At 38.8% G+C, this 21,574-nt stretch overlaps 1 protein-coding gene across 1 annotated transcript in view; it reads left to right on the top strand.

The window, feature by feature from the left end:
* Nucleotides 1–504: 504 nt before the first annotated feature.
* B3GNTL1 (UDP-GlcNAc:betaGal beta-1,3-N-acetylglucosaminyltransferase like 1) overlaps nt 505–21,574 on the top strand; it is a gene marked incomplete at both ends in the record, with an annotated part of 109,584 nt that continues 88,514 nt past the window's right edge. The window contains 5 exons of the mRNA XM_079544142.1: nt 505–555; nt 5,089–5,205; nt 5,337–5,436; nt 8,974–9,038; nt 14,671–14,736. Coding sequence (XP_079400268.1) covers nt 505–555; nt 5,089–5,205; nt 5,337–5,436; nt 8,974–9,038; nt 14,671–14,736 — 399 coding nt within the window. The remainder of the gene's footprint in view (nt 556–5,088; nt 5,206–5,336; nt 5,437–8,973; nt 9,039–14,670; nt 14,737–21,574) is intronic.

Genomic DNA, 21,574 nt, shown 5'->3' with positions numbered 1-21,574 from the left:
TAAGCAAATGATTGATAATAACATCACTGCCAGTGAAAACGCATCTATTATAAGGCGGTTAGGAAATAACAACAAGGATAGCGCTGAGCAGGGGCATCTAAAAGCATGGGATGTGCTAATTGGAACAAATACGAGGGAACGTGTGGGGAAACTGTGGGCACGCTTATCTATAGGTGCCTCTGCAGGGCTGAGCCGAAGAATCCCGAACAAGAGGGACGGAGCCGAGCACAACCGGCGGGCAGCAACGACGTGAGGCTTCCGAACGACAGAGCGCCCGCTGCACCGCCCCGCCACGGCGCTTCCGGCCTCTGCGCAACCGCCTCTCCGCGCGCGCGCCACGAAGGAGGAGGCGGCGGGAGAGGAGGGGGGAGAGCACGCGCCGCTGCTGCGAGCGGGAAGGGCGCGATGGAGCGGGGCGGGCCGGATGCGCTGTCCTGAGGCGGGCGGCGGCGCTCCGAGGCGGTTCCTGAAGAGAAAAGGGCCGCCTGAGGGGCGGAGGCGGCCATGGCGGAGGCGGAGAGGGCCGCTGGGAGCCCCCTCGGCTCCGTGCAGGTGGTGCGTGCGTGCGTGTGTGTGTGTGCTTGAGGGGGGCGGGGCGGGCTCTGGGCGGGAGCGGAGCGCTGAGGAGCGGCGTGCCGGGTTGTTCTGGGGGTGCTGCGTGGGCAGTTTTTTGTATTTTTTTTTTTCTTTCCATTTGGGTGTGTGGTTGTGTGGACTTTAAACTCTTTTTTTTTTTTTTTTTTTTTAAATTTATTCGTTTTTTTTTTTTTTTCTTTTCTACAAGTCATAGAACTGCTCTGCTTGGATGGAACCTTAAAGACCATCCGGTTCCACCTCCTGCCACGGGCTGCCCACAGCCCATCCTTGTCCTCAGGCACCTGCAGGGATGGGGCAACACCACCTCCGGATTAATGATGTCCTCCTCACATCTGACCTAAATCTCCCCTTTCGTACTTTAAAGCCATTCCCCCTTGTCCTATGGCTGTCCATTCTGTAAAAAGTTGATTCATTCCTTCTTACAGGCTTCCACCACGTATTGGAAGGCTGCTGAGCTTTCTCCAGGCTGAACAAACCCTTTATACTGTCTACCCATGCCCAAATTTATTTATGTACCACTGGTATGGTTTGGCAGCAGTTTATATTTACGTTTGTATTTAGTGAAGCAAACATTCTTGTACTGCAAAGCAAAACAGCACAGGTTGTTAGGTGGAATTGGGGAGCTTCATAGAAACTCAGGTCCTGTGGCAGGTGTTCTGGAAATCTTCCTGGGTTCAGTACAACTGGTGAGATATAACAGAACCAGCACGTTTCTGCCAGCAATTTCAAGTTCCTAGATGGTTCGGAACAATGATTGATTCACAAGCTTTGTTTAAGGGTAGCAGATTCTGACTTCCGTAGAATCTTCAGTGGCATTTAAATGATTATTTGAATTTATTTTCACATTCAGATACAGAAGGTTGGAGCCAGCGTGAACTGGGATTTGCTGAAACTGAAAATAGCATTTCACTTCGGTGTTATTTATTGTCCTCACTAGAAAAGGATGGTGGTAATGCCAGAAATAAGAGATTTCTGGGGCATAAAACATTCCATTGCTTGATATCTGACACTTATTATTATTATTTTAAACACACATTTCTCCACTTCAGTCTTGCAGTTGAGGTATTGTTTTTCTGCAGTGTAGCTGAGAGTGGAAAGAAGGATGTTCTTGTTGAATAATACATAGAAGGAAGCAGATTGAACTATCCATTAGTCATTTTGCATTGCCATTTTTACCATAGATCAAAACTTATTTAGCAGAGGAGCCAAGAATCATCATCTTCAGCTTATTCAGGGCAAAACTACTATGCTAAATAGCTGAAATAGCTTCAGGCCTCATTTTAGAGCTGCTGATGTCCAGGGCAAATCTGAAGTGTCACAATGCTCAAATCCAGATCTGGTTCATCATTCTGTATTTTAATTGTACTGAATCATAGAATCATAGAATCACCAAGGTTGGAAAAGACCTAAAAGCTCATCCAGTCCAACCGTTCACCTATTCCCAATAGCTCCCACTAAACCATGTCCCTCAATACAACATCCAGTCTTTCCTTGAACACCCCCGGGGTCGGTGACTCCACCACCTCCCTGGGCATCCATTCCAGTGCCTGACCACCCTTTCCAAAAAGTAATACTTCCTAATGTCCAGAATCTATAGGCCATGAAAGGCTTCTCTGTTGGATTTTGCTATAAATCAGTCTCAGGTAACAGAAAATTCTGGCTTAGCTGATCTTGTTATGAGATCTTGTTATGCTGATAGAATGATAGCTGATCTTGTTATGTACATGAGTTATTTGCAAGTTATGTCCTTGTGTTGGCTTAAAATTATTTGGAAGTGCATTATGTGTATTTCTAGTTCTCTGTCATCATGGTAGTTTTCAAATATAGAAATGGCTGCTGCAAAGAGAACTTGAGTAATAACTTGGGCTGTGAGTGGGAAAGAGTAGTTAAAGAAAACTGCAGCATAGGAGTTAAGAGGTTGGGAAAACTGCTCCACATCTCCATGATGCCAGCTGCCAGAGATTGGCTCAGCAAGGCGATGACAGACACTGCAGACTGTGATACCTCAAGAGCGGCAGAGCTGGGGTTGACCTCATCTTGGGACGGAGCAACTAGACAGGATCTCAGGAGGTTACTATCAGGCTTTTTTGTACTAATCTGCACTTGTCAGTGAAACATAGTGTCTTAGTTGAGGTTTATTCCTCTTTAAATAAGCCAACGGGATTGGTGTGTTCTGGCCACACAGTGGTAGAGGCCAGCTTATGGGTACTTAGCTCAGAGTAGGTGCCAGCTGCAACTTTCAAAGCAGGCTGCACATGTAGAAGTAAACTGGAGAGAAATGAAGGTTTCTGTCTGTGGTGTTTTCAGTTTTTCTTTGACTTAAAACCAACAAAAGAACATAAATGCAGAGAAGCAATGTACTGATAATGAATGATAGAACCCAAGGAATCGCTTTGATGTGCTGTGTTAGCAATTCTCTGGTAACTGAAGCATATTGCTGTGTACAGTTATTAGTTTTTTTTCACATTTTACGTGGAGGAATCAGCAGCAGATCAGCTCTGCACCCAGTTTTGGCAAGCATCTGGCTTCTTGTAATGGCAGTTGTGAAAGTAGAACTGGCTCACAGTGATGTGCTCAGGAACGTGCTAGAATGTTCTGAGGTGCTGTGCTGAGATCAGAGCATCTTGGTGAATCAGGCCAGTTCAAGCTAAGCAAAAAACTTCTAACATGATAAATCCACTGCTAAATCTAACTGCTGATTTCCCCTGAGTAAAACCAGGAGCTCACCATGAACAAAAGCTTATAAGTTGCATTTTTACTGTGTTCGGGCCAACATCAATCTAATTGTGGTGGCATGCTCACATTTTTACTGAGTTAATTAGGAAAAAAAAAAAACCTAATTATTCTTGATGTCCAAAACTGCACTGGAAAAAAAAAAGGGGGAATACTTTTCTTTCTGAATGAATAAGGTAGTATGATTAACGTTAACATTTAGGGACTTATTCTAATTGCCATCTAGATATAAGGAATATTGAAATCCTGAGTGCTTCGAATATCTCGGTTTAGAACCTCAGACCTGTTTATTTTTTGAAGTCTTGATATAATAATCTCAGATGGTTCTGAAATGACTTTTTTCTCCAGATGTTGTCGTTGTTCTGTATTCCATTTTACTTATTTCTTTAACTTCTTTTACTTGTTTATCTCTTTACAACAGAAGTCAAAGAATTTGTTTGCTTAAACACTTAAGGTAGTTTTCCCTCTACTTAAACCCCCTTTTTCCTGTTATAGCATCCTGCCCAAATCAGGTTTTAAACTGCTACGGGTTTTCATTATTTTGCTATGAATTTTTTTTTTTTTCATTAATCGTTGTGCTAGGTAATATATGGATACCTGAATGTACCTACATCCTAACCTGTGAATACAAAGGAACAAAAACCCAATGAAACAACACTTGCACGAAATATATCTGCCTAGTGATACATGTGCATGTGTTGTCACAATGTACGTGTACCTGTGTGTAGGGGAAATCTTTCACAAGTGTCCATTTAGGTACTCTTGCAGTTTTCTTTTTTGAGATATTCATGTGCTCGCCATAGGAACTAATCCTCTCTTCCTTCCAGCTTTGCATTATGGTTATGCACCGCATGATAAGGGGTTTGAGTTCTGTTTCTAGGAACTTCTCAAAACATCCCATGAGACTTCTTACAAGGTACTTATGCCCTGTGCCCTAAGTTCCCCATCTATTATAAGCTGCCTCCACAGGTACTGGTTTGGACTCTCCCTTTACAAACATAGCTGGTGTATTAATGCTGAGATTAATTTCTTAGGATTTGCATGCTGTGAATGTAAGATGTTGTATTTTGAAGTACAGAAACACTTTTGAGGTTCAGGGTAAGAATAATGATGGGTACCGTGACAGAGGAATCCTCATCTATGATTGCTAACCAATTTTAAAATATTTGATGTAGGCTTTCACATCTTATGAGTATGTGGCTGAAACAACAGAGGCTGTAAGAGGAAAAGCTGTGGGTGAAATGGTAACTCAGGAAGTAGGTCATAAGTCATCTTCTGGTGTGTTTGATAACAGTTTTAGATAGAGTCATTTAAAAAACCTTGGCTAGAGCCCAAGGATACAGGCTGCATGTGTAAGCATCACCAGTTGGGCAGTAAGCATAACAAAAAATTGGTGAGTAAAGTATATTCATGGGAGACAGAACTAAAGAGTGTTTTATGAAATGCAAGGAGGCTAGAAATAAACTAGTGTGGTGTTATAGGTGTTTTGTTAGCATTTTTGGTTGAGTGGTCTCTATTGTTTCTTTGGAGATTTACTAAAGCCATCTTGTAGAACTCAAAAAATGTGAAGTTTGATAGACATGAAAGTAAAACATTCATTTATAATGAAAACAAAGGTACCTGGCCTACTTCTTCATTCTTAAGATGCACTTAGTTTTACAGAGATCTGGCACTTCCCCTTTTTTAATGAATGTTCTTGTTCTGTAAGTAGATGAAAAAAGTAGTTCTTACTAACATTTCGTGTTATCTTTTTTGTAGTCAGTCATCGTGCCTGTTCACAACAGCCAGTGTTGGCTAGATGAATGCTTAAAATCAGTTTGGGAGCAGGATTTTAAACAAACCATGGAGCTGTCAATTTTTAATGATGCCAGTAAGGTATGTCTCAGACCCTATTGAAAATACCGACCAAATCAGCACTGTCTGTGATGGTGATTTTTACTTTGGATTGTGGTTGGGTTACCACACGTGTTAGAATAGCTGCATCTGTGTCATCTTTTTTTTTATAGGATGGTTCAGCTGAAATCATCGCAAAATGGAAGGTTAAGTTGGAAGATGCTGGTATTCCAGTAGTCGTTGGTAGTAATGATTCAGCACAGCCTCGAGGAGGTATGTAATATAGCAGTGTTTTTTTTTTTTAATGATTTTTTTTAATAGTTATGGTAGACATCTGGTTTTTACTTTGAAAAGTATCTTAGTAGCACACTTGCATTGTGATGGGGAAAAAACCACCACATTTCTTTCCAAATTTCCATGTTCAAAAGCTCATTCTAATTTAGAATTTGGCCCCATTGTTTTTGGCTTTGTAGGCTTTGTTTATATGTCCAGGAAAGAAGAACTTGGCTTGATACTTGTGCTCTACTCAGCAAAAGAATTTTGTTTAATTGTAGTGTACACAATGTTGTTAATGCTTGCAGTTTTACTGTGGCTTTCTGATATCTGATTTATCTTCAAAGGATGTGTTTTAAGGAAAAAAAGACAGACAAGATTTCTTAAATAACCGTTTAAAAAGTAAATATTCTTCAGGATTGTAGAACTGACCCTAAAAATGTGAAATAAAGGACCCTAAGGGCAAAACTGTGTGAAAAGGTTCTTTTCTTTTTGAATCTCAATTCTGATTCCTGAGCTTGAACAATTTTCCCCTTTTCTAAGTTCTACACCCATCATTACAAGCAAGGCAATTTAATTACAAGTTATAGATTTCTTTCCTTTATTCATGGCTGCTATGTTACCTAACGTGAAGATTGCAGGTTTCTTACTGTTACCATTGCAAAACTGCTGATTTAAAACAGGGTTAAATTCAAGCCAATTCTGGAGTTCTGCAGTCAGCCTGTAAATAACCATCAAGTTGAATTATAAAGTACTTTGCTGTAGGATGAATGTAGAGATGGTGGGATATGAACTGTAAAACTTCTGTATTTCTGATTTTAAATCTCGCTCTTTTTGCTAGAATTGGAAGATAAGGCAGCAGTTGCTTTAATTGAAGAGGCAGAGGGTGGCTGGTGAGATAGAAAGCTAAGTAGGCTGTGATTTTTTTTCAGCAGGAAAGTCAAAGAATAATACAGAAGGCTGTTAATTACGGTACTTTGGAAAGCTGCTAGCAGTGCTTTTTGTATATATAAAAAATATTATATATATATATATATATTTTGTTATATATTTTCAATTTCAACAAAGCATTTCCTATATATAGTCTTGTTCCAAATGAACTGTTTTATTACTAATGTGTGTAAACTAGTTTTCAGTTTGCAAGGCATGATATTTTGACAATAATTTATGGTAATACTCTGAAGTCAGTTCACCTTTGCACTCTAGAGAACTGAAACTAAGCTGGAGCTGTGAACTACAATGATTATCTCGTGCCACTAAACAGAGATGTCAGATTAATTGTCATTTTAACATGTATTTGCCAGTGTTAGCACAGCCAAAACCTGGCCAAATCTATAAGAAATGGTTGGGTGGGGGCAGGGCACAGCTGTGAGCATTGTTTTAAATAATAGTATGAAATGCTTTTCTTTTTTTTCTTTAAAAAAAAAAAAAAGAGAGAAAACAGCCAAGCTTATTCATGTGGAAGTCAACCTCAGGTCACCATGAGAATGAGGACATCTTTTCTTCTTGGTTGTTACATTTTAGGAGCAGGTTACTTGAAATCCATAGTATTTGTTTGCTTTCAGTGATTTACTTTTATTATGTTAAGGACTAGTTACAACTGTAAGGAGTCTTTCCTTTAATAGAAGATGCTTTACTACAGAAACAATGTACTAGTCAGGCTTCACATCTTCAACTATTTACACAAGATTAGGATTTATTTCTGATTCTTTTCGAACATGTAAAAGAAAAGGGGGGACCTAGGGAAAAAGAAAGGGTCACTTGCCTAAAAAAAAGGAGACCTTTTTCTTTCCAAGAGTAAGGAATGTTAATATCTCACTGAGGCTTAAGTTTTTACGGTTGTAACCATGGTAACAGGCTCTTTTCACCAAGTAAGCAGGCCTTACAAAACTCAGAGACCTGGCACAAACATTTGATTTTCTTCAGTAGAGTAATATTAAGGAAATTCTTTCACTCGTGCCAAACATAGGGTTCATTGTGGAGAAAACTTTTTAATATCTAGTTTCTTCTACAGGGAGCTATGCTGCTCGTTTCAAGAATTTTTAAAATATGCATGTTTTTCTCTCCTTCCCTTCAAAGTTTCTGTCCAGCATAAGAAAAGCTTTAGGGCGACTTCTGTCTTCATCTTAATAAATATTTTTCAACTTTTTTCTCATAAAGTATATTTAATATTTCATTATCTTATTTGAAAACAAGATGTGAGGTATTTCAAAAGTTCTCACAGTAATACAGTTGTCATCTTGTAGTTGTCTTTGAGTCTGCTTCACTTGTTTCATTACTGATTCACAGCAATTCATTAGTTTATCCTGAAGACAGCTGAAATATTGGGGCATTTTGAAATGCAGATAGAAATGTAAATACAGGCTGTTTTACAGCTGTTAATGGTATATCTGAGCATTGACTGACATCAAGCAAATTTAGTTTTATCCTGTACTTTTTCTTTATAAGGTCCTATGCAGTAGTGGGCTTTCTCTTGCTTGGCATGTTCAGGCCTGCTAAAAGTGTTTCCTGCTAAAACTGCTGATGCCAGGCTCAGCTCTGTGTTGTGCTAGGTGCTGACTTTGCCAGCTGCCTTTTCTTACTGCCAAAAGAAAAGAGAATGAGAGTAACTGTAGATGAGTGTTAAGTATTCATACATGTATAGAAAGTCGATTCTAAGTACACTGTAAGATAATGCGAGAAACCTGTGGAGAACTTAAAATGACTCATAGGCTCTCCACTAATCAAAGTACTTCAGAATCAAACAATTACAAGGAAGAGCCTTTATCGCTACGGCTGTGCTGGCAGTTGATAGAATGCTCCTTTGAAGCAGTAAGCAATGCAGTAATAAGTCTTTTTCTCGGGTAACTCAGCAAAATAGCCAAGGAGCTTGTGAATTAAATTAATTGAACCTTTGAGCCCAGCTAAATTTGCTCCCTGAGCAAATTTGAAGCTGTATCATCTAATTTACAGAAGATTGATTCTTTTTCACATGCAAAATCAGGCATTTTAGATATGATAATGTTTAAAATTACTCCACTCTGAGTAATGGTGAGACTTCCTAGCTTTATCTTTCTAGTTTTCCCATTAAAGAATTAAAAACCCCCACATCCTCAGCAGTCTTACGTGTCCTCAAGGTTTTGATTTGCAACATGGAACAGAACTTTGTCTTCTATTTGTTGTGATCAGATTTGAATACATGTATATCTGGGCATCTTTTTCAGCATCTGAAGTGCTGGGTATGAGATCTGGGCAGCTGGACTCATCAAGATAAATATCATGTATTGTGTATTTCGGGACGGGTGGTAAAAGTCTAATTCTGCTTAGTGGTAGAATTCTAACACATACAGTTGATAACCACACAGAGAGCAATACTGAAATGAGTGTGTATGTAGCTATTTAAAAGTTACCTGGTTTTAATATGGAAAAAAAATCATATTTTTCCTAATACTGATTTTTTTTTTTTGTCTATTTAATCTGTTCTGAGCTGCAGTAATTTGAAAAAAAAAAAAAAAATTCAAAACCTACCACATAATTTTATATTTATTTTCTCAACAGTTGGATTTGCTAAAAATCAAGCAATAATGCAGAGCTCAGGAACCTATCTCTGCTTTCTGGATTCAGTAAGTTAATGGATTTTATTAAATTCCATTTTGTCAATAAGATTCTTTTGTTCTTTTTAGTGTGGTGCCTGATTTGCCATAAATACAAGCTCTTTACAGGTGTTTGGGTGTTTAAAAATATTTATAGACCTACAGTTGTCTTCCAAACTGCAGAAGGCCCACAACCTTATATCACTGCTTGATTCTATGGGATTTCACAAGAAGTTGTGAGCAGAATTGTGCAAAGTTGTTCAGGTGTTTTTAGGATTTTTGCTTTCCCACGTGCTTTAGAAAGTGGTATAGATGAGAAACTAAGAGCTAATCTGCTGGGTTTTGATGCAAAATTGGAGATGCCTTGTGCCTCCCTTCTTGAATATATTATTTTTCCCGTCCTTTGTTGGGCTCCTTCAGTGAACCCATTCAGCTCACTCACCTGCAGATAACTATCTGACTTTATGCAGTATGATATGCAGTGAAGGGTTTCACCAATATGCATAGCTGATCTGAGGAATGGTGCCACGTGGCTAGGATCAGGCAAGAAGAGCAAGACCTTTAAGGCTCACTGATCTCATGTAATTTCACCTGAAGATTAATTCTTTCCTCTGAATTGACTGGTTTAGGAGGAAATGATTGCTGGAAGTGTAGGTTTTCAGATAGACTACAAGTTAACATTATGATTGGCTTTGCCTGTTAGAATGTGTCATGATCTTTTTCATGAGAGCAGGGATGCAAATTCTACAGCCTTATAACCACACAGGTTTTAATTTGGGTACTCTTTCAGTTTATGGGCTCTGTTTGTTGTACCAGCTGGGTAGAAAGGCTTTTTTGATAGTTGCAATTCTGTGAATTAATCGCTGCAAGATATGGCTAATCACTGGTGCATTTCTTTTGAATCAAGACAATGTGGCAGAAGTTTCTTGTCTTGTTTTCTAAGAAATTAAGCTTTGCTGTTGGCTTTTCTCACCTGTATTTTTTCTTTCCTTAAACTATTACTATGTTTATCTGCTCAGTTTTCTTTTTTGAAAGTGTTTATTTGAATGTATCCTGGCTTCTCATTAGTAGTTTTTTACAGGGCATATTTAATGTTCGTATGCAAGTTTATGATGAGTTAAGCTTTGAAATGCTGTAACTGATACATATTGGTATGTCAGAAAACAAAAACTGAACGTTCCTTGAACATGCGGAACTCAAAATCACCTACAGAAATCCGTGGGTGTTGGATAGGTCAGGCTCATGTGCATCAAAGAGATGTTTATGCAGCACTCACCTCCGAGCTGCCGTGTATTTTTCTACTTGCTGACTAGCTGTGCAGACAAGGATCTATTACATCTATTATGAAATCCAATCAGCAATGGTTTTGAGTTTCTGCAAGATTATTATTAGTATGTTTCTGATAATTAGGACTTCGTCGAAGTGATTTGATGGAGAATTTTTATGAATTCCAGTATGGATAAGCTTGGAGGAAGGCACCAAGCCTTTGTGTTACACATTTCTGTAACTGCTTTGAGCTAGAGGCTTCAAAATAAGACATTCTGAATGACCAGAACCCTGATTTTGGTACAAAGAAATAATAAACAAGTGACTTCAGTGTTTTCCATACTGTCTTTCCTTGTGGCGACCATTGTTTGCTGAAAACAGGTCAGAGGAAATAAAATTCATGTGGAAACTGCTATGAGTCTGAAAATTGCTCAACATTTTGACCATAGTCAGAAAATGTTGTGATCATAGCCCAAACACAGATGTGGCCAGCTGTTTAATAGCTCTGCTTCTACACGCCACCTACCTTCTTCATTTCAGTTACCAATCCAGCGTCAGGCTCCATAGGAAGGAATGCTGACATCAGCCGTGTGGAACGCGCTGCAGTGATGCCAAAGAATTGACCTTCAGATGCAGCAATAATTGCAGGCTTGCTGTAGGTGGATGTGGAAAGAAATGGGCTGTATCAATGGTCTGCATGCATTTCATATAGGTGAATTAAAATACTGTGTCTCCTTGTGCATTCATTTCACTTATGCATCTTTGAGAGTTCTGGCTCCAGGGAGACGGTCTCGCTTGCCATTCCAGCTGGAGTCAAGCTGCTTGTGTTATGTCTCTCAACACAGATCTGTGAGGACAACAAATTGGGAAGAAATGTGGGAGAAAAAAAGGTTACAGAGCTCAGAACTGTCAGAATTTGATCAGCCTATTCTAGTATGAAGTGGCAGCTGTTTGACTAATAGCTATTATGGAGTTTCGTTGCTGTAGCTGTTGTTACAGATTTCACTTCTAAACTACTGAGGCCTTTTTCCCACCAGTGAATTAGAAAATGTGAAGATACTTAACAAACTGTTCTTATTGTAGTCTCAGAAAATCTTGGTCGTGATGACAATAGAATTCACTAATTATGCTAACACGTTTCACAGCTACTTTTTCTCCTCTTCAAATTATCTGTGGCTACTTTATCTACCAGTTGCGTTTTATCATGATATTAGTTTGTCAGCTCTCTGTAGTGGTTGCCATCTTTGCTATAAACATTCAGTCTGTTTTAGCACAGCAGGAGGGTTATACTAAAAATTCCTTGATTTGAATCTCTGTGTTCATTGACACTCAAACATTGCCTATAAAAACCTGTTTATTTAAAAAGAACACACATTGGATCCTAAGAAACGTTCAGTGTTCCCAATATTTCAGGTTTACTCACTGTTGGAGGATTCTTGGCTGTTTAAAAAGAAATTTGAGCGTGTCTTTTTATTTGACCTGCAGTATTTCTAGCCATTCGAGTCCTTATAGGAAGATTTTAATTAATTTTATACTGATGCAATGTGCTCGTCAGTCAGGTGCCCAAGGTCACCAAGTATGTCCTCCCTTATACGCCTTTAAGTTGCCATGATCCAGAGAAAAGGAGAGCACCATAAATTCAGGTTCTTAGACTTGTATTTCCTTTGTTGATGCTTTTTTTCCCTCAATTTAATTCAGAGGCAGAAAAGTTGTTTCCCCCCATAATCTTGCAAGTAGTGACAGGTAGTTGAGATGTGCTCTGCTCAGGTGTCTGCACAGCAGCCATTCAAATGCACAGTGTTAATGTTTTTAATAGTGTGGGGCTAATTTTAAAACTCGCCTCTGGAAAATTGCCTGTGATGAGTGTTTTTTTGCACTAATGCTCCTGTTGACAGAGCGATTTTTGGAGGTCACAGGCCTTCTGCTTCCCCAGTTCAGGGAGTTAAGCTGAACAATCGCAAAGGAAGATTTTAATTACAGTCGAGCAGGTGCAGGATAGATGAACATCCAGTGGGCGCAGTGAAAGACTTTGGAGATGCCGTATTGTTTGTCATGGAATCAAACCTTCCACCTGATGTTGCAACAAGCTGCATTTCACCTGCAGTATCTGCAGTGCACAAGGTGCCATTGCTGTCAGGATGCAGTGCGTCAGCTGGGATCTTTTTCTGTTGTTTGTGGCTTTTTTTGAACAGCCAAATGAAGGGAATTAGAAAAGCATACAACGAGGTCTATGATGTGAGATTCAGACAGGACAGTACCGAGCTTCAATTAGTGCATCGTTTAATGTGAGCTTGTCCTTGGTTTTAAAAAGGAAATTTGTGTTGTGCGTTGAGTTGTATGTTTTATTTCACTTCCTGCAGTGGAATTAAAAAACTTTCAATGGAAAATTATCAAGTTATCACTGTGGATTTCCGTGTGGTCTAGGCAGCCTGCCTGGTTGAAGAAGCCAGTGAATGTTTATCGTTTGAATTTACTCAGAATGACTAAAGAAAGACATACTTGAAGCAGCAACAGCTTTGAATAATATCCTTTAGCTCAGATTATTGACTTAATTTCCTTTGCTTCAACTAAACATATGAATGAAGTAAAACAAAGCAACTAGCTCAGTGTAAATTGTGCGTGTTTATAATTGTAGTTGTGCGTGCCTCTGGATGGAAGGAAAACAGCCCAGCTGATAGCTGTATAATGAGCTTTGCTGATCCTGCAGCATCTGCAAGCTGTACAGAACTCAACAGGAGTGAGCCAATGTTCTACAGAAGGGACAGGTTTGGTAGGGATGCGAGCAGTCGAGCGCCTGTCAGACTGAAAGGTGATGGAGATCACAGCCTCCCACTGACAGAAACACATCTGGGCTTGTTTAGAAACCCTGCTGGCTTTTCATGTGAAATAAAGTTCTTTTCATTCTCCCATCCTTCAGCAAATTGTTTCCCTACTCAGAATGGACACTGCAGAACAGGAAACGTGTTTGTAATCAACAACATTTGTACAAATTCTGGGTTATTTTCAGTGCCTGATGTTGCCTTCTGTTTGTGGTGCTGTATTTCTGTACCTGCTTGGCATTGTTTGCACTGTATGTTGCCTTTGAGAATGGTTAACATCTCTCATATTTATTATTAAACTTACTTTAAATGCAGCATGCAGACTAATGCTTTTGACAGTAAATCTCTTCCTGCTCTTACGAACTTGCGTGGTGCAAGAATCAGTTTCAGTATTATGTTGTTTTATCTTTAACCTTGATTTGTGTTCAGTAGCTGGATCTAATTCTGTTACTTCTGTTACTTTTAACCACCATAAAAGAAAGCTGGAGTTGATACTCAGATGGAAGAAATATGAAACCAAAATGGAAAAGAATATAGGTAGAGTACTCAGGAGATTAAATTTAGGGAGGAAAATCTGTGCTAAAATTGGTTGTTTTAACAGACTAAAGCCATAGTGCAGAAAATATATAATTTTAAAGAGATTTCTCCTATCTGTTCAAAGAAGGACAGGAAGTTTAAGTTCTTTCAAGGCAACCCCTCTTGTCATGTGTAAATATATATAATTTTAAAGAGATTTCTCCTATCTGTTCAAAGAAGGACAGGAAGTTTAAGTTCTTTCAAGGCAACCCCTCTTGTCATGTGTAAATAAAGCAGACCTTCATGCTACAAGTGAAAAAAGCATAAACCTCAAACTCACATCTAAGTAGTGTTTCAAAGCCAAGTCAACACTGATGTGTTTTCTATGTATCTTGGGGTTCTATTGCTTTTGCTTAGAATTTCATAAACTCTCAAATAAGCTTTTTGTGCTTATAAAACATGTTGTACTGGAAGATCTAGAGGCAGAGGGCCTGTACTTAGCAACAGAACTACATACAGCTCAGGCTGCAAAGAATGCCTATGAAGAAAGAATGTGAAGAACTTTTTGAGTTGAGGATGTTATCAGCTGCATCTCTTATTGGTGTGTGCACTTTACAGTTGTTTACTTCTTGTTAATGACTGTTGTTCTGCCATACACTCCTCTGTTGGCCTTCTTTCCCATGTGCATTTCCTTTTATATATTTTAAAGAAGGCATTGAAAGATCACTTAGAGAAAATTCAGGGGAATGGTTCTCTGTGTATTTTAATCTACTCAGATTGAAGCAAAGTAGCAGATGAAAATCAGAATGCCTTTTTAAAATGTTCTTTCTCGTTTTTAGTTCCACTTGCTCGTGGGCACTGATGAAGTTAGATGCAAATGCGTTATTTCTGTGCTTGAAAGACACCAAGCAATGGTCACAGTGACTTTCATATTTGTTCCATTTGTATGTCTGAGTACAAGCCAGTAAAAAGATGTTAATTTAACAGCATATTCTAATGTGTGTCTGAATGCTGCACTGTGACCCTTTTTATATTCAGTAACAGCGTGCTGTTTATTTCAGGACGATGTGATGATGCCACAGCGGGTTAGACTGCAGTATGAAGCTGCCATTCAACACCCAAGCAGTGTGAGTACTTTCTTGTGAATTTTTGTGCTTTTCTGTTACAGAATGCTGGGCGTATCTTTAAAAGGATGTGAAAATTTTGCAGTAGGGCTGGTGGAGGCAAAGCAACACCCAGTGTATTCCTTAATTTTTAATCCTTGCACTGAATCATAACTTTGAACTTCTTCTGCTTCTGTTGTTTAGAAAATCAGATGTCATTATGGCAGTGATATTCTTTTTCAGATAGTTTCCCTAGCGTTTGTAACTTTAAGAAAGGAGAATGGCTTTTTTTTTGTATGACCCAACTAGGTAATGTGAGATATTACCAAAATATTGGCTACAGATACGGTTTAACTATTTTAAATGTTTAAGAAACTATGAAGAATGTATGGGTTGTTATCCTTAATAAGCCAGCCTACAGTTAAATCGATGTTTTTCCCTATGACTGACTGCAAAAGAAAATGTTAGGTAGAATGCCATTTTATTCTTGTGAAACGAACACTCAGAAATGATCCATGAGTTTAATTGGCTTATGATCTGTGTGGTTTTGATATTAAATCAATTTCTGTGATAAGGACCTTCGGAGAGAATTTGTGTATTTTGCTCTCCTTACCTGAAAATAATAAAAATGAATTTCAGTGCCAATTACTTCGTTTGTTGATGCTACTGATGTAAATTCCCTTATAAACTTGAAGTCTGAGTTTGTGTTCCTGTCAACAACGTTTGGCAAAAATTGGCATAAGTGAAGAAAATTTCATGAGAAAATGTCAGATATGAAAGCAGTGTGCAAGACATTTCTGGTAAAGAAAGGTCACTTGACTTTTGTCAGAAAGGCATTTTCTGCAGCTCTCCTAACAGAACAGGCAATTTTCATGTTCTTACTGCCTGGGAATTAAACATCTTTCTCCTTTTCTCCCAGAGACACTCCAAAGTAGAGATTACTGCGGTTGTTTCAGCTGAGAGATGCCTGCCAACAACCTGCTGGTTAGCGGTGGGATGTGTACCTGCTCACTGGAACACCTGCGTTAGGTCTCTTATGAAATCTGATAACCCTTACGATGTAATTTATGAAATTATAGTTTTAGTAGCACCTGAGAAGCAGTTAACCTTGTTCATACTATGAACATAATAAAAAAATACATGGAAGGTTGTTTTTGTTCTGATATGAATCAGTTAATTTGCTTCTGTAATGAAATGCCAAAAGACTGGAGAGACAAGTTGATCCAGTTGTGGAAACTGGTGTTAAGAGCTATCCTATTTCTTGCTTGTATGACTTCTGTGTGCATCTACTGAGACTTTTTTAATTAGGCTAATTTCAACCAGACAATTTGTGGTCTATTTAGAAAACACTTCAACTGTTTTTGTTTGTATTGTTATAGGTTAGTACCTAACAACAATTCAGTGTGAGCTGTTAAATGGGAATCAAGTACATAGTAAATGAGTGTATGAACAGAGTGGAGGGTATGTCTTCGTGATATGTTTTAACACAGACTCGTTCTTTGCATGCTCCCAGCTAAAGTTATGGTCCTGTTTTGGGATGGAATTATTTGTCTATTTCCAAAGCTTACTAAAATGGTAAACTTAAACCTTAATGAAATGGATAAGACATACGTGTTCCTTGTACAGCAGCCTTCCTTATGCATTTCTCTCTCAACCTTTTACTGAATCATAGGATTTCCATGCAGCATTGTAGGCAATGACCTTCTTTCTTCTTTTCTTTAAAATTCTGTTGTGTTTTTTTTGTTATTTCCTACCTTACATAATAATTAAATGTAAAGATTTTCCTGTTTTGTGTTCTTGAACCCTAAGAAGGCAAAAACAAATACATGTTTGAATTGCATGGTAGATATTTTCTGTGTTACAGGTATAGAAAATGTCTGTAATAGTTATGTGAAGAATACCTTCTGCATTAATACTGTGTTGTCCAGAATTCTAGTTCAAAGACTTGGAAAAAAGAGAACATTTCCAGCTCTTTCTGCTGAGCACATTTGTGTGGTCCAAGGACCCCTGACAGTTCTATTGTAGCTTCAGCTACCATGAGAAAAGATTTGAGAACATTCTATCCACAGACGTTCTGACCACGAGTACAGACTGCTTTACCCTGACTTGAAGTCTGGTCAAGAAACAGTGGCACCCAAAATATTAGATGCCTTTGCAATGATTTCCCAGCCAACTGTTGTTCAAAGAAAGTGGTGTCTCCCAGCTTGCCCCCAGGATCAGGTAGCAGAGTAATGCTGCAGCATCCCCTAGCTTTATCATCCAGTTTCCTGTATTGGGGACTACTTAATCATGCTTCTAAAAAGACAGAACAAAAATTCCTCTCTACTCTCTTAAGCTATTGTTATCTTCAGAACTAAAAAAAAAAAAAAATCCTCTATGACAGAGATGTCCTGTTGTTGGAAACATTTACGTCGTAGGATTTTGGATCTGAAAAAGCGAATTACTGATACGTTACGGTCTTATTAAATGCAGCTTTCTAGAACCACTGTCATCCTGACCTCTGGTGAATATATGAATATATTATATTATGGCAAAGTTCTGTTGACAGTTTCTATAAACAGAAGACTCTCAGAGGATGGAAGTTTTTGAGACTGCATATTTCTACAAGTCTTAACCTCTGTCTCAGTACAAATACCTACCTTTTGCAGTTTGGCAGCTGGCTATTGTTAATATAGCTACCAACTTATGGCACCACCTATGCATTTAGGTTATGCAGTGCATGCCTTCAAATCACCTGTGAAATCTTGCACAAGTGTTTGTTTATCCCTAGAAACAGTATCTATTCCATTTATTGACCTTATTCCATTTACCCAGGATTGCTGTCACAGATCATATATGCTCACTAGTGAGTGAGAAGATTCAAATTGTGTTTTCTTTAGATCTGAGAAATTCAAGCTGTGATGCCTTATTTTACTTAGTGTGCTTCTGGAGAAAGTCCAACTTTGTGTACATTCTAGTGTTCCCTTAAATAAAGCTTTTCAGTTTGGAGAAGCCCACGCCATGTGCTCTTCCAATATGCTTGCCCAAACCACACACATGTATACGGATATAAAGGATGCAGTCTGTCACACTTATGATCCACACTTATTCTGCTATTGAATATAGGCAGAGAAGTATCCTTTAAGAATTCCCAGGGCTTTTTGTTTCAACGACAGAGGAGATTGTTATCTGAATCTGCTCCCAGGCTGTCTCGTTGCAGAGTGCTGGGATCTCGACCTGCTCTGGGCGTGCTGAGGTGACATGAATGGATGCGATTTGAATAAAATCTCAAGGAGCTCGAATAGCATTGGAAAACTTTGCTAGGAAGTTCCTTATCCATGAGATGCATAGGTACCTGGCAGTGCTTTGCCAGCCTACTGTGCTACTGTGCCACTTGGAGAACTCTTCCAGTGTTCTGATTTTCCTAAGGATTCTGCATATTAGAAGGAGTAAAGACATGCTAAAATCAGATATGCTGTTTGCACTCAAAATCCACTGACCTTGTCATCTGCCTTAGAGCCATATTAGATGTTTTTCAAGCAGTGGATTTTCTTCTTAGCATGGTGAGGTGTTGATCTTACTCCTCTCACTGCTGTTTTTTTGAGTATATGTGGACTCCCACAGTACATCTGTGCTCTTCCTGAGCGCCTCCTATGTCTTCTCAATAGCTGGCATTACAACATAGACAGAGGACATAGTTATTTCCTTCTCTTTTCACTAGCAGTGAATCTGTACCTGTGTTAAAGTGAAAACCTTTCTTGTTTTAAAAAGATTGCTAGCCTCTTTCTTAAGCATGTAGGATACTTAGGCACGTGAGAGCAAATTGAGTATACCATTTGTATCTTCTCAACGAGAAGCCCTCACTGCTTTGCATTTCTAAGGCAGGTATTTGGCATATGCTGTAACTTGGATTGAGGTCAATACCTGTAATGCCTGCGGCAATTTTCACTTATAGCATGATCTGAATCTGTTAAACAACTGACTAAATTCTAAGTATCTTTGGTTAATGTGACCTGAAGGTGGTGGATTGGACCGAGTGAACTGGGACGATTTATGACACGCTACTAGCTCACAGACCTGTCATCTGCCTCTGGGTAAAGAAATGTTGCACAGTCAGTGAAAGAATCAGAGTACTGAACAAGTGAACGAGGTACCTTGGTCCTCTTTTTTAGGCACAACTCCTGGCCACAGCATCACATCTTCTTCCCCATCCTCTTTGAATGTCAGAAATTAACTCAACTTAGAAATGAAGTCTTTTTTCCCCACTTTTTTTCCTTTGGTCTGACACATACCTTTCCTGATATTGAAAGTTATATTCTAGCAGATAAGAGTTTTGTAGTTGTTGTATAATCTACTCGCCTAGGCCTGTTGCACACTTCTATTACATGTTAGAAAGACTTTTTTTCCCTTTCTCCACTTTCTTTATCTAATCCTTATTCAGCCCTGTGCATCTGGTTAGACATCACTAACTTGAATGTTCTTGCAGCAGATAAAAACAATCACTTCATTTTCTTTTGTGCCTAAGAGGATCTGCTTTCATTGATTGTATCAGTCCTTTTAGCTTTCACATTTTTCATTTGAACTGATATCTGAGATTGCAAGACTTTCTCAGGAGCAGAGAAGTGTACAATCAAATGAGAAGATCACGACTTTTAAGTATAATTGAATAGTTTTAGTGGTAGATAATAATGTGAAAGAGAACTTTTAACATCAGCATTCTGTTTGTTTTTATGGTTGTCATAATAATGAGGTCTGATTCTTTTTCAAAATACCTAAAGGATTACAATGTTTCAACTATTTTTGCACTAGTAAGAGGCAAGGTTTTTATATGTTAATCCATGCAGGCACTGGGAATGGCTTAAAAAATACTGAGGGTTGTTTTGTTCTGATTGCAACAAGATTAAAAGGCATTCTTATATAATCTGTCAGAGAGTCCAGTATTTTAGATGTGGCTCCTTGGAAGGAGGGTGGTACTTCTAGGTGGTTTGGCATGCTATCCACACACATTCTCCCTTATCAGAGCAGCTCTGTAAGTCAGAGTGTGCTTTGGTTGTTCAGTACACAGAAAGAACACTATATGTAAATACTGTGTCCTAAGTGGCTTTGCTTTGCAGAATAGTGAAGACATAGAATCACAGAATCACCGAGGTTGGAAAAGACCTACAAGATCATCCAGTCCAACCATCCAACTGTCACCAATAGTTCTCACTAAATTATGTCCCTCAACACAAAATCCAAGCACTCCTTGAACATGTTCTCATCTATCTCATGTCAGGTATAACTGCACATGTAGAAACTCCTGTGATGGAGTTTAGTACAGCATCGCTCCTTAGAGTGCTGCCTGGTTCAGCAGAATTTTTCACTGATGCATTTGATTGAGCAGCTATGCCATAATATATTAAATTAACATGGCTTTTTGTTCCTGCTTATTATCAGAAGCCTGGAATAAAAGCAGGAAATTGTTTTATTTATTTTGTTCCAGGCTAGGCTGCTTTGTGATGAAAGGAGAGGGTGAGATAAGAAACAAAAACGGGAAAAAAAATAAAGAGGGAGATCACCTTATCCTCTGGCAGTCGCAACAGCACTTTGGGAGCGATGGCAATCCTCAGTGTGTAGTGATTACATTCAGATGCCAACAAAGTTGGTCACTTCTGTAAGCCTTTTGTTTGCTCTGTCTTCTTGTTAGTCTACTGTTGCAGTAATCCTGAAAATAACAGATAGCCTTCAGACTACATGCTGTGCCTCATTGGTACTTTCTCTTGAAGAAGTCAAAATGATTAATATGCATCTGATAATTACTTTGCACTTACACAAGGATTTACTCCAATAGAAAAGGTAGCCTTGTTTGTGTTGCTACAGCTGGGATAATTGAGATAGTACATGTATTCTGTACACCCCATATGTTTTATTCTTAAAACAGTCTTCTGTCACCAAGAGCCAATTGCAATTGAGAAACTCTAAATCTTGTATGGATTTTCATATAATTGCATATTGTATTAATTTTTTCCCCTATACCAGAAACCGTGAAGACTTTAGTAGACTTGTTAGGAAGCATCCTGAAGTCTAAATGTGCTCATGGACTGTTCAGTTTATTTGGATCAGAGTATGACACTGCACAGTGAAAATTTGTGCTGTATTAATGGGAAATCTTTGTGGAGCGAGTTTAACACCGTGAAGCTCTCCTCAGATAAGAGCTCCATGGCTCACAGCTATGCCTAGAGCAGTGCAGAACCTGAGCTAATATTTCCAACACTACAGCAGTACTGGCACTGCCTAGATCTGCTCTCACAGTGGCTTCACAACTTCTAGTCAGCCTGGAATGTTGGCAGACTTTTTTTTTTAGCCTATGATAGATCTTACAGACTTATTCTAAGGAGCTTTGGGCTTGGTGCTGTTTAACTGAAGGAGTGTGATGGAGTGGACAAGGACTTCAGTCAGGAAGAAGCAGCAGCAGATTTGTCTCTGGAGTGGCCTCACCATTCCTCATCTACTCCGTTCTGTAGTCTGAACCTTTTTATTCCTATTTATTACCTTTTCTCTACTTAAATTAGTGTTTTAGTCACAACTATAAAAAGAGGTAAGTAGGATCTTGTATGTAATTTTGCAGGTGTGAAAAGAATTAGCATATGCGAAGCTTCACTAAACTGTCATTAAACATAATTACATAATGTTGAAATACTGCCTCTCTGGTGTGATAGAAAAGCCCCTGCATTTAAACTCCATCCTTCCTGTGCGTAACAAGTTAATGGCTGTTGGTAATCTCTCATTGTGTCATGTCTTCTATCGAAGTCCAGCTATACCAATCTCCTTTTAATTGTTTCATCTTCCACTAGTTGCAGGTAGCTTAGCAGATTATTCTTTGATAAATGCTTTTATTTTGGAC

The sequence above is a fragment of the Tetrao urogallus genome (assembly GCF_951394365.1).
Source record: "Tetrao urogallus genome assembly, chromosome: 18".
Lineage (NCBI taxonomy): Eukaryota > Metazoa > Chordata > Aves > Galliformes > Phasianidae > Tetrao > Tetrao urogallus.
Note: the sequence above shows the minus strand (reverse complement) of the source record. Positions and strands in the feature narration are given on the sequence as shown.